At 30.8% G+C, this 13,319-nt stretch overlaps 2 protein-coding genes across 2 annotated transcripts; both read left to right on the forward strand.

The window, feature by feature from the left end:
• Positions 1–446: 446 nt before the first annotated feature.
• LOC131612481 (transcription repressor OFP16-like) lies at positions 447–1,607 on the forward strand. The gene has a single exon (XM_058884274.1). The coding sequence runs from the start codon at positions 661–663 to the stop codon at positions 1,393–1,395; it is 735 nt and encodes a 244-aa protein (XP_058740257.1). The 5' UTR covers positions 447–660; the 3' UTR covers positions 1,396–1,607.
• A 9,399-nt stretch (positions 1,608–11,006) lies between these two features.
• Positions 11,007–13,083, forward strand: LOC131612482 (uncharacterized). The gene is made up of 5 exons (XM_058884275.1): positions 11,007–11,302; positions 11,409–11,460; positions 12,189–12,314; positions 12,404–12,587; positions 12,690–13,083. Exons 3-5 carry the CDS (start codon positions 12,213–12,215, stop codon positions 12,926–12,928), a joined length of 525 nt encoding a protein of 174 aa, XP_058740258.1. The 5' UTR covers positions 11,007–11,302; positions 11,409–11,460; positions 12,189–12,212; the 3' UTR covers positions 12,929–13,083.
• The last annotated feature ends 236 nt before the right edge of the window (positions 13,084–13,319 follow it).

Here is a 13,319-nt window from a genome sequence, read left to right on the forward strand (position 1 = left end):
TTTAATGAGAAAACATTAGGCCACATATCATAAAAACCTCTAAATTTATTAGACCAATCCATATAAATAAATATAAATAATATTTTTTATTACCGTTGTTTTTATATTTAATATTTTAATTTATATTATAAAAATAATAACTTTTTTTATAATTTTTTCACATATTTAATATATTGATATTATAAAATATGATATTTTATGTAATTAATACTCAATAGAATATCAACTTTAATACTAAAATAAAATTTAACTATTTTGAAAAACTTATCCATAATAGCTTAAATTGTATTTTTTTTAAAGTTCTTTTAACAAATAATTTTATAAAATTTATAAATACTACCATTCAAATGAAACCTTAATTCCTAACATTTACCCGCACGTCACCTATAAATAACACTAGCACCATACATCATCGACCCTTCTTACAAACCCAAAAGCCACCTAATCAATTTTCTTCTATTTCCAATTATTCACTTATCAATTAAAAAAAGTGCTTATCCATGCCACAACTTTTAGATATAACATCAATCCACTTTCCCACATCGATGGTGCCAAATCACAACAACTCCTATATATAACCATAAACCAAACTCTTCCTCCCCTTCTTTCCAATTCATCACCCTCCTAATTCATTTTCACACCCTCTAACCTCCAAAAACCATGCCAACAACACTAAGAACAAGTAGAAGAAACAACCTCAAACGCCTCAATTACCTATGTTTCTCAACTTTCATACAACCTCAATCTCCTCCTACAAAATCTCTTCTCCAACAAAAACAACACCAAACTGATCCTAACCGTCCATCACTCTCCACAGATACCTCCACCTCCACCGCCACGTCATCAATCATGATTAAAAACTTCAACACTCTCTACCACAACCACCACTACACCACCTCCCCCGAACCTAACTCCGAACCAGAACCTCAACCCGCCGACTTCGCCACCGCCTTCGCCTCCAACCGCTTCTTCTTCTCCTCCCCCGGCCGCTCCAACTCCATCGTCGAATCCACCTCCTCATGCTCCTCCTCCTCCTCCTCTTCATTAATCACCACCGCTCCGTCCGACAAAAAGAAACCAATTTTTACCGGAAGCGTCGCCGTGCCAACATACTCGCCGGATCCTTACCACGATTTCCGACGGTCAATGCAAGAGATGGTTGAAGCGCGACCGGAGTTGATGAACGACGTGAAATCAAATTGGGATACATTACACGAGCTTCTTCTCAGCTATCTTGCGCTTAACCCCAAGAGCACACACAAATTCATTCTCGGTGCTTTCTCTGATCTCATCGTTACTCTCATGTCATTCTCTTCTTCAAATTCTTCTTGTTCATATCCACCGCCGCCGTCGCAGATTCCCAACAATGGTCGTGGCCGTGGCGGTGGTTGTTAGTTAATTGTAAAATTTTCAATTTAGATATAATTTTTAAGTAATAAGAAGATGCATGTGCATGTGTAACTTGATAATGTAACGTGTGACAGATAACCAATGTCTCACTTAATTTGATTAATTATTAGTAGTACTTATAAATTCTTAACCATATAGTCATAAATTAATGTGTTTAATTAAACACATGTTGATAGAGTTTTATGTATCTTACTCATATCCAGTGTTACTGTGATTAATAATTAATCATTAATATGTTTTTTTTTTTTCATTAAGTTTAGTATGGAGAGTGATGTAGGTGATCACCGATCATTATGGAAAACATTCATACGTACTCTGTTTAAATCTTTACAAAAATTTAAAGAAAAAACTCAAATAAAATAGAACGGGACAAACATAATTGAAAATATAGACTAAAATTTTGGTCTACCTGCGAACAAATGAGGGCAAAATGAGGATGCGAGTTTGAACTTTAAAGACAAAATTACAAAAATTCTTGTTAATATTTTGTAAAAATCCATAAGAAACAGAACGGAACGGACCATAGCATATATTAAAAGGTGTGGAATAAAACTTTGCCACCCTATTGATCACAAGACAATGCTGGTCCCCATGGCCCTTAAGCCAAACATTGTTAGCTAGCTATGTTTGATCTATAATGTGCATCAAAAATTTCCATTTTTCTCTATGTTCTTATGTATACTTCTGGTTTATTTTGTACATAAAATAGGGTACTATACTTCAATTTGAAGGACTAATAACCGGTCACTTTGTGGTCCGAGACCATTTTATTCTTGTACAATTGTTACAAATACTATTTTTCTACCACTTTTCATTAGGTGAATCCAGGAATTGAATGTTCTTTTAGGTATCTCTAGCTAGCTTGTCCAATACAGAAAACTTTATTTAATTGCATTCATTATATAAAAATGTTGTTTATTTCCTTCTATAGGAGCACAGGACAATTATTTTTTCTCACTATATATTATTCATATGTCTCAAATCCCAGTCAGGTTTCAGTATTGCTATTTAACTATTCAAAATAATCATTATGCAATGCAACTTGTCAATAAATATATCTTTGCATCTAGACTCATGTGAATAATGTATTGATAGGAAAAGGCCAAAAATAAGAAGAAAAAATGATTGTAAATCAAGGGAATCAAAAATTGGAATCACTAGTTCTGAATATTGATGAAAATAACTAATAATCCACGGTGAAGATTCACTGAAATTTTTGGAGCAGGTTTTCGTTGCACATTGATTGAGTGCAACTATTGATGCTTTATTTTTAGTGCAGAAAATGACAGAGCAGAAGAAAGTAAATAAGACAAATTTAATAATAGTTTTGTATAGAAACTTATGAGAAGGACATGTTTGAGCATCCCAATACTAATAATGCCTGTATATATTATGTTTCTTATTTAATTATTTATAAAGGGTTTTTAATATTAAATTAATTTAATATATTTAACAAATTATTAATTAACAAAAATAAAAAATAAAATACTAATGTAATATAGTTAAAGATAGATTATGAGAATGTTTTTTTTACTTTATTATTTATTATTACGACACAATTGATTGAAGAGATCAATGGTTTCGCGCGATCAAACTTTTAAATGTTCTATAAGTCTCGTTTGATTGTCCTTAGGCGTTTGATAAGAAGTTCCCGTATTTAGATCATTTATAAATCATTCTCCTAAATCGTGAAAGCTTTGAGCGTCAATGTCGGCGTTGTTGTAATTTAGTACGATGCTAATATTCTCGTGGTGTGACTATGTTGTTTGGGTTAATGTGTTTATGGTTAGGTGATATAGCAAGGTCGGTTGAGTGATGACTTTGGTGAGAATGTTTCATTGGAGTAAAAATGAATTGTTGTTGTGGTGTTTGAAATCTTATGTTTGTTTGAGGTGTTTGTTGCGTGTTTTGATATGTGTATGATGAGTTTCTGAATGGTGTTTATTGGTGGAGAGATTGGTAAAAATTTTGTGGTTGTTCTTGGTAGTATGATATATGCTCTTGGTTTGGTGATTGTGTGCAAGACATTATTGGTTTTGAGTTTGGTTTTTGTGGTCTGGTAATTTTGTCGTACTGGGAGATGAATGTTTGTTTGTTGTTGGTTTTGTTGGGTGTTTAATAATGATGTTTGTTGATGTTGGTCGACTAAATATCTAAGTTCAGATAGAAACTCAATTGTAACCAATCTATATCAAAACATTTATTGAGAACTTAGTTTAAATCTGGATGGCATTATAGAGGCTACTAGGATAAAGTTACGACGTTGCCTCCATTGATGATACTCTACTTTGGCGTAGTCTTTCCAACTGGGGTAGTTCCATTGGTCGAGATTTTACTACTGTGGTATTTTTTGAAGCACCTGGGAGACTTGGGATGTCTTAATGCATGTCAAACTATAGTTTCACACAATTATAATGGTTCATCTCCACAGTAGTGAACATGAAAATTGGTGTTGTTGTAGTCCAGGCGGCTGCATCGTCTTTATTTCTTGCATGATGATCTTATAGGCCCTGATACACTATCCAAATAAACTGTTGAAAAAAATTGTTAGTTTACTAAAAGTGAATATTAAAAATAAATTATTAAGAAATAAATAGTTAGAAGTGATACATCGTTTGGTCTGAGGTGATATAAAGGAGATGGAATGAATTATAGTAAGTGAGGATTCTTCAATTAAAAAGGTCTCATGATATCATAAGGTATGACATTTATTATTTAACATGACACAAATTTTGTCATATTTTCTTATTTTAATCTAAATTGCTTTTAAGGCAATAGAGAGACAGATAAACTTTAATTGAAGAGCTAGGATCTCATTAAGATTTAATAAGCAAAGAGATTATTTTTATTATTTTTTTTTTAAATTTTACTCTTTCTAAAATGTTATAATTTTTTGTACTATCAAGTTTAGGGGTGGCAATAAAATCCATTAAGAGAATATCCATCCAATCCATCCAATAATTTATCCATCCAATCCATCCATTAAACAAAAAGCAAATTTAATGGATTAGTCCAATCCATCCATAAAACTACATGGATGGATTCAATCCATCCATCTCATTTTATAAATCCATTGGATTTTAGTTTATTATTTATTAAATTAACTTTTTACTAAAAAAACATGAAAAATCTAAAATTAAACAATTCCTTAACATTTTTGTTTCTCACAATATTCACAGCCATTTTTTTTTCTTTCCTGCATGATAATGTTAAAAAAATGAACGGATCAGGACATAAATATTCAACAATTTGTTTTTTTTTATTTACATACTATAGTATACTACGGTACCATGTAGATTTAATTTAATATGCATAGGGTGGTTTGTTTTCTCCTAAACAAAATTAATGATGCTGATATACTTAAATGACTTTGTCTATATTAGTATTAACATTAAAATTGCTTAACTGTTACGCATTGAATTTATTTAATTAAACATTCACGTTAAATTTGTTTAACTGGTATATGCATTGAATTTTAATTTTCTTTTCAATAGAATAGTTTATGGAGAAGTAACAAACTGGTATATGCATTGAATTTTAATTTTCTTTTCAATAGAATAGTTTATGGAGAAGTTAGTTGGTTAAAATTAGAAAGTTAATTAAAAAGTAAAGTTAATTAAGACGTTGGTTGATTAGAATTAGATACAGATATAAATATTTATAATTTTAAAATTTTAAAATAAGTTTCATAAAAAAATTGTTTTTTGTAAAATTAATTGAAATTTTTTTAAAAAAATATCTATGTTAATTTTACGGATGGATGGATATCCATCCATTAGAAATACTTAATAGATGGATTGGATGGATTATATCCCTTGGTGGATGGATTGGATTGGATTTTTCAAAAGAAAGTTTAGTGGATTGTTAATGGATTAATGGATCGTTTTGATCCATCCATTAACAATCCAATCCAAATCCATCCAATCCATCCATTTTGCCACCCCTAATCAAGTTCAAAATTTAAGATTTATTATTCTTTTTGCACATTTATATTAAAGTCATAAATAAGGTTAAAGCACAAGAAAATAAAATAATATTTTAGAAAATTAAAAGAAATTATGAAATTATTATATGAACTGATAAATGTTCAATGATGTTGAAATACACATTAATATGGAGTGAACAAACTTAATAAATATTTATATATTTTAAATATTTGATAATTTTTTGCCACTTGCTTATATATTTTTATTTGAAAGATAATTTGGTGAATCATGATCAATTTTTGTTATTATTTTTTAAGGTTAATAGCCGTTTACTCCCTGTCATTTAGGCGAGTTTTGATTTACCTCCCTTTAAAAAAAAAGTTTTGGATTATCCCCCTATAATTTTTGGGCACACCCCTAAGCGTGTAAAAACCAGGGGGGTAAATAAAAAATATATATTTTACAAGAGGGTAATTTTTTTTCTTAGGGGGCAAAAGACTTAGAATTTTAAAATTATAGTGGGGTAATCCAAAACTTTTTTTTAAAGGGGGGTAAATCGAAAATCGCCTATATGGCAGGGGGATAAATGACTATTAACCATATTTTTTATTCTTAAACAATACAATTTTTATATTATTTTAAAATAATGATTCGATTTAACTTTTAAATTCAAATATTACTATAGTCTTTCAGTTAGGACTTGTGAAAATATATAATTGTTGAAATGTTTGAGAAATATAATATTTTGATTTCATATGTTAAAGAGTATTCGAAGGGGAATCTTCAAAGTTCTTTGAGGATATTAAATTTGGGGGAGAGATATGGTTAAAAAACAAAATTGAATGAGGAAGAATTGATTCTAAACCAATTCATAAATTTACTATTAATATAATAAATTTTGATCTTCACGACAACATTATGGTTCTTTCTCTCAAACAAGTTGATAAATTGATTTGTTAAGATCAAACTCAACACCCTTAAGAACTAGGACTAAGGGTGGCAAAACAGGTTGTGATCCGCCGGACCGATCCGCGCACCCCCATAAAATGGCTAGTTGGGTTTGGATTTTGGGTACGCCGTCCTCCAATGTTCGCCTTGCCAAAACCCATCGCCCGTCAAAGCCTGCTTTGCCTATTCGTTCAGCTCGTCCCACCTTAAGCCCATTTTTTAGTTAATTCTAGTAATTTCAATTTTTGATGGTTTTATTTTATTCATTTATTTGTGAATATATGCAACATTTTTTTCAATTAAAATTTGTTAAGAAGGTGTTTTATAATGTTTTTTAAAAAAAATATGTGAATGAAAGGTAAAAATACATATTAATCTATTAAACATATGAAAATAAATCAATAAAAAAATAGACGGGCAAGCCCGCCGCCCATCATCCCGCCACCTTGGCTGGGCAGGCTTGCCACCCCCACTCTTTTTTTGACGAGCTTAAGCCGGGGCGGGCGGCCCGTTTTGCTCCCTCTAACTAGGACACCCTGTGTAAAAAAGGATGACTATAAAGAGGAGTCAATTTGATTTTCTTAATTTGAAATTCTCTATTTAGATTGTCATGACTCTCTTTACTCATTATAAAATTTTGGACCTACATGAGATGAATGTTAATATTAGTATTTCTTAATGGAAATATTAAAGAAATAATATGGTACAACCATGAGAAAATCTGTGTCAATAAGTATAAAGAAGATGATTGGCAAATTAACAAAAATCTATTTATGAGTTAATAAATATATCATTTTAACGATATTAAATAGTCCCATAAGTTAATTATCTTATTTGGTTTTGAGATAAACATTATGATGTTAATTGTTCATTTGCTTTGGAGATGAATATTGTGATGTTAATTGCCTTATTTAGTTTTAAGATGAATATTCTAAAGTTAGTTGTCTCATTCAGTTTTGATATTGTGAATAAATTTGCCTTTTTAGATGTTTTGAATGATGTCAAAACTAGGATTAATTTATCTTTTCTGTATATTGAATGGTGTCTCTGAGTATATGGGTGCACCCTTGAATTAGATGTCATTAGGAATATTAGAAAGCATCAAGAATGAGTTTGGAATGCGTGACATTTGGTACAATGCATGAAAAATCACTCTTTGCACAAAAATTACCTACATGTGTCGACCAATATGTGTTTCATGTCAGCACATGTACTGATGTTTTAAAACAAAAAGTTTATGTTTTCCTGTGTCAACTCATCCTACTTCATGTGTTGACACATGCTGCATAAATCAAGCTATGTGTCGACAGATACGTGTTTTAGGTTGACTCATGTGCCATCATCTTAACGCAAATAACTTTCTGTTTATTGGTGTCGACTGATGACATGCTCCAGGTCGACACATGCATCAATGTTTACCATAATGTGTCGACACATAACTTGATAGTGTCGACACATATTGAAGAAAATTCCAAAAATCAATTTTTCTATTGAGTTTCGAGGTCTTTCCTTTGCCTCCAAGTCTCACACCTATACATATCCCATACATGCATCTTTTTAAATTTGATGAAACTATAAACACGTACAAAGATTGCTCATCATCTTCAACCTTTAAGCAGACACACAAACAAAGTATACATAATCATTCATTCTTTGGGTGCCATTTATACTTGGTTGATAACGTTCAATTTAGGTTGTTTGTAAGCTAAGATTGGATTGAGAATCATAGGGGGTTTCATTGGAAAAATTGTGAAGGTTTTTACTCCAAGATCAAAGAGAAGATTTGGGGGATTTTGACAAGATTGACGTAATTGGATTCGATCGAGTGAAGAGCTTTGAAGAATGGGTGGTTCTTGCAAAGGAGTAGCGTGAGACGGTGAATCAATTAGTGATCTTGGGACAACAACAACTCGCAATTTGGATTCGACCGAGTGGAGGCTTTTAAGAATGATGGTTTTTTTTTGCAAAGGAGTAGTGTAAGACATTGAATTAATTGGTGTTTGTTAGGTGACTTGATGAAAGTAATATTAAGGGAATAAATGTGCAAGGATCAACATCAAACACATAGTTTGTAGGGTTGGATTGCTTGACATCTCTTATAAATAATTCTTTGCATAGTAAGATTGATATCTTAATTCCAAATTGAAATTGGGGACAGACGTAGTCGTAGCGAGGACGATCAGTGAACTGCTTAAAAAACTCCTTGTGTCCTATCTCTCTATCTCTTTATTTCTCTTGCATTTAAATTTCCATTATCAAATTGTTAAACATATTGATTGAGCGATTGATTCGTAGTAAAGTTTTGGAAATTGTTTTGATAATCTTTGAGTTCTTGATATTCTTGCAATCACTTTGATTGTAAGAGGATCTGAGTATCAACAAACTTGAAAGAAATTTCTTAAAAATCAATCGCACACCAAGTGGTCGATAATTTGACACTTGATTGTTTTGTGTTTTAAATTGATTAGAAATTGATTATCTTCTGGATACATGAACTGTTAATTATAGAATTCAATTGTTAACTTTGATGTCTCATTGCCATACCATCTATGATAGTGCATATCCAAGTTCCAATAACTTGTTCGGTTTAGACGACTTTCGATTTAAACGTGAAACTTCCGTCGACAAAAGTTTAAACTCTTTAAAACTTTAAAACTTGTATTTTTAAGTTAGGGGGTCTATTCACCCCCTATAGATAAAGTCTCGTCGTTTAACAGAGATGAATCCAAGGGAAATTGTGGGTATTACACAGTCAGTAGATGTAAGTTTATATTTCTTATATAACCTGCCAATTTTATTGAATTAGTTATAAGAGATCTTTGAAAAATCTCTTTTGTATTAATTTATTTTGATATTTAGAGATTATTCTCAAGGTACTCTTCAAATATCACAAAAGAGTTTTATCAATAAGGTTGAAAGTAAATTCGACATACAAGAAACTTTTAGATATTTCAATTACTAAAAAGACTATTAGGTCTCAATTATAATTACCACAAAAAAAATCTGGACAATTGAAAAATTAAGTATTTTCATATGCTTTGGATGTGGGGATCTTATATATGATTTTATTTATACTTATATGAAAAGGCATACATAAAATCATTAAGTAGACAGTCAAACAATTAAAAATTGAATTGTTAAGAAAAAAGGGCAACCATTAGGTTTGTTATAAAGAACAAGGAGTTTGTGCTCACAAATCGGAGATCATTAGTATGTTCGACTCTGATATTTTAGATTTTGAATATGCATCTTAATACGGAAAAATGAAGTTAAGTATTTATGTTACTCAATTACAATTCAATATAAGATTTTGAAAGACCACTCATGTTATATTGTGCTGTAAGACATTTATATAATGTTTCAACAATATATTTTAAAATATCCATTGACTTATAAGTTATTTTTGTTGAAACTAAAATATATACATATGAAATTTATGTCAAAAGGCTCACTAATTAAACACTTGATATATAAGGCCTTTCATATGATTGTTCTCACTAAGGAGTTTTTATATTAGTGGGAGTCACATTTTTTTATATCGATACAGAAATTATGTTAAGATTACTTGAGAAATAAATTTTACGAGGTTATTATTGTTATAACCAATTCCGTATCATTTACGCAAATATTGAATTTGCAAACTTTAGTTTGATCTCAATAAAGACTTCAGTTGGACCAGTTAAAAATAGACATGACTCAAAGATCACATTACATGAAATCTCTTTGCCACTCATCTATATCGATCTATGTCATCAAGTTCACTGATGTGGTAGTCATCAAGTGAATGTATATATATATATTGATTTCTTATCAATGTTAATAAATTAAAAAGGGAAAAAAATAAATATATATAATTACATAATATTTTGTTTTTTATTAATACTTAAATTAATATAAATATTATAGAATGTGATAATATAATGCTTATTGATTTCTTAAAAGAATAAAAAGTATATATAATGGTTTGAAAGATTTATAATAGTTTGGTTTGGTTGACAAAACATAAATTATAAACCGAACCAAAATATGCAGTTTTGTTAGAAAATGATCCGGATATACTTGAATCAAATGCAGTTTTTACGATTTTTAATTTAATTTAATTTATAATTTTTATTGGACCAATTCTGTTTTGAACACACTCCTAATCCTGTAAATCATATAACAACAGTGTTGAAAAACTCTAGACCAAATAGCCCATAAACCATAATGCTATATGATAATTAAGTATCCTATAATACATTCGAGTAGATATTTTCATTAAGTTAATTTATACGTTTTGCCTCAACTTAATTTGCATTTCTTTAATGTAATTCTTTACTTTAACTTAACTCGGTAACAAGTCAACAATGATTTCTTTTATTTTTGTCCAACAAATTACTTGTTGTAAAAATCATAAAGTCAAGAACACCTCATCACCTCATTATCAGTGAGTTCAATCCTTTTATATATTTTATTGACGTGAGATTCTACGGTGCATTCGCCCATTTGACTTCAGTGGTGAAGTCACTGCAATTGACCAATAGAATTAAAGCCCTAATCAACCCTAATTAATTCTAAGTTAATTTAAGCCACATCAGCTCTATGGTAAAAATAACTTTACTGTGGGACCCATTTTTAAAAAAAACTTTTGATTATTGCATATAAGTCCCCATTCATTTAATAATATCTTACAAATTAAAATTAACTTTTATTAGATTACAATTTTTTTTAAACTCATATTATCGTTCTTCTTCTTCATCCTTCACCCTTCTCCCAACTTTCCTTCAAAACCCTAAATCCCTAAATTCCATCCATATGTTCTTCTTCTGCAACCTTCTCCCAAATTGGACATACTCCGTAATTCTTCAAATCATATGTTCTTCTATCTTCTTCCACTTTCGATTTTTGTTTACTCTCTCTGCGAACCTGCGAACAGATGAACATGACTTCGACCTCTTCGGCGCCAACGAAATCATATTCTCAAGGTTGGTGAAGACAATGAGATCGATAAATATGGACGAAAGATGAAGCTGCTCAAGGTGAAGGATGGGACACTCCCACCCATTTTTTAACCGTGTTCATGTTTGATGTTGAGCTTTCAGAGTAAATTTGCGTGTAATTCAGATCTGGTTCTTTTTTCAGCAGATCATCTATGGTACAAAGCACAATGATTCCATGTTGTAGCCTCCTTTGACAGGTTCATATCGATCCAATATGTATATTTTCCAATTCTATGTGATTGTGGATTAGATTTGTATTTATGTAATTAATGAATTCTGAAATGGAATTGAATTATCCAGAAATTGTGTAGTTGTGGATTAGGGATTGTATTTTATCATATGCATGAATTCTGAATTTGCATTTGAATTGAATTTTGAGGTAGTTAAATAAGATTTCACATATCTGATACATATGTTTATCTTATGGTTTGAGGACACATTTAAATGGATATGCTCCTCCATTGGGCTGTTGATTTTTTTGTTATTTGTTACCCTGTTTGATGCAGGTTTTATTAGCCTTATTGGTTTTGTGGTGAGCTTCTGTCTATGATGGTTAAGCATGTTGTGTGTGTCTTGGATGGTTAAGCATGCTGCTTCTGTCATAGATGGTTAAGAATTACGTGGATTCTGACCTATGGTGGTTAAGCATTATGCCCTTTGTTGGCTTTATTGATCTTTGCTTCTGCTAAATAGTTAAGCCTCGAATTATTGCCTTATGGCTTTAATTAGGCGGCAAAGTAATTTTCAACTTCCTGTAATGGAATCGTACAAGACATATTTGTCAATCTGAATGTAAAGAAGAATAAATTATCCATAATATAAACATTATTACAGCATGAGTTAACCATTCAAAACATATATTGATAACCAAAAATATAATTGCCTAAAACTTGCTCTGAAATATTAACTCTTTTCTTGCTTTCAGGGGTTTGTTTCGACTGTAAGACATATGCGCTCATTCGTTCCTGCCATTTATGACATAACAGTGGCTGACCCTAAAAGTACTCCTGCTCCTACAATGCTAAGACTCTTAAATAGGAAACCTTCTGTGGTAAGCTCATTTAATTAAAGTTTCAGTAATACATTTATTTTCATAATCCTAATCATCTAATTGAAATCCTCTGTATGCCATGACATTAGAAAATGATAAAACAGAAAATGATAAAAAACATTGGAGAAGGCAAAGTATCCGAATCAAACAATGGTGATACAGTTATTGATATTCCACCAGACCTGTTGATTACAGAATTTGAGGACCCAATCGTAGCAATAGTTAATTCTACATATCCGGAATTTACGAGCAATTCTTGCTTCTACATTGGAGGTTGTTGACAAAATATCTAAATCATATTCTTGATTTAATGGCAGGTATACATGATTCAATTTTTATATTCATTTGAACTAACTATTTAAATTCCCAATACAGGAGACGTGCGTGATTATTTCAGTGCAAATTCTATTGATAAGTCGGAATTCCACGATGTAACATTGGTTGACATCCTCACCCCAGAATTTCTCAGTTCACTGCAAACATCAGGATTACCTAACCATCATATAAAACTAAAGGTTGGGACACCAATTATGGTCATGAGAAACATCAACCAGTATGAAGGCTTATGTAATGGAACAAGGTTGATAATAACAAAGTTGGGTGGTGTGATTTAAACTATGTGATTTTTATTCTGGTGGTAAAATTACTCTTGGTTGGGTGGAGATAGAAGTTGAGTGTTGAGCCTTTGTTGCCTTTTATATGTACCAGTATGTAAACTTGTAACAGGATCATGGCATGTCTTATGCTGTGTTATTATTAATATATTTCTTTAGCCTTTACAATAAAAAAAAGTTCATGATGAACATGCAAAGTTCAAATCAATAACTACAAATGTAGTTGACAAGGAAATCTTCACCAATATAAATGTAGTCTGATATTAATGAAAATAATTTCAGCCACAAACACTTTATTTGAAAAATATTATGTTGATTTCTTTTATACTTTTAAACCAATCCTTAAATGTTTACTTATAACTGACCATTCAAAACATAACACCCAACTACA

This window comes from Vicia villosa, linkage group LG6, assembly GCF_029867415.1.
Source record: "Vicia villosa cultivar HV-30 ecotype Madison, WI linkage group LG6, Vvil1.0, whole genome shotgun sequence".
NCBI classification, from domain to species: Eukaryota; Viridiplantae; Streptophyta; class Magnoliopsida; order Fabales; family Fabaceae; genus Vicia; species Vicia villosa.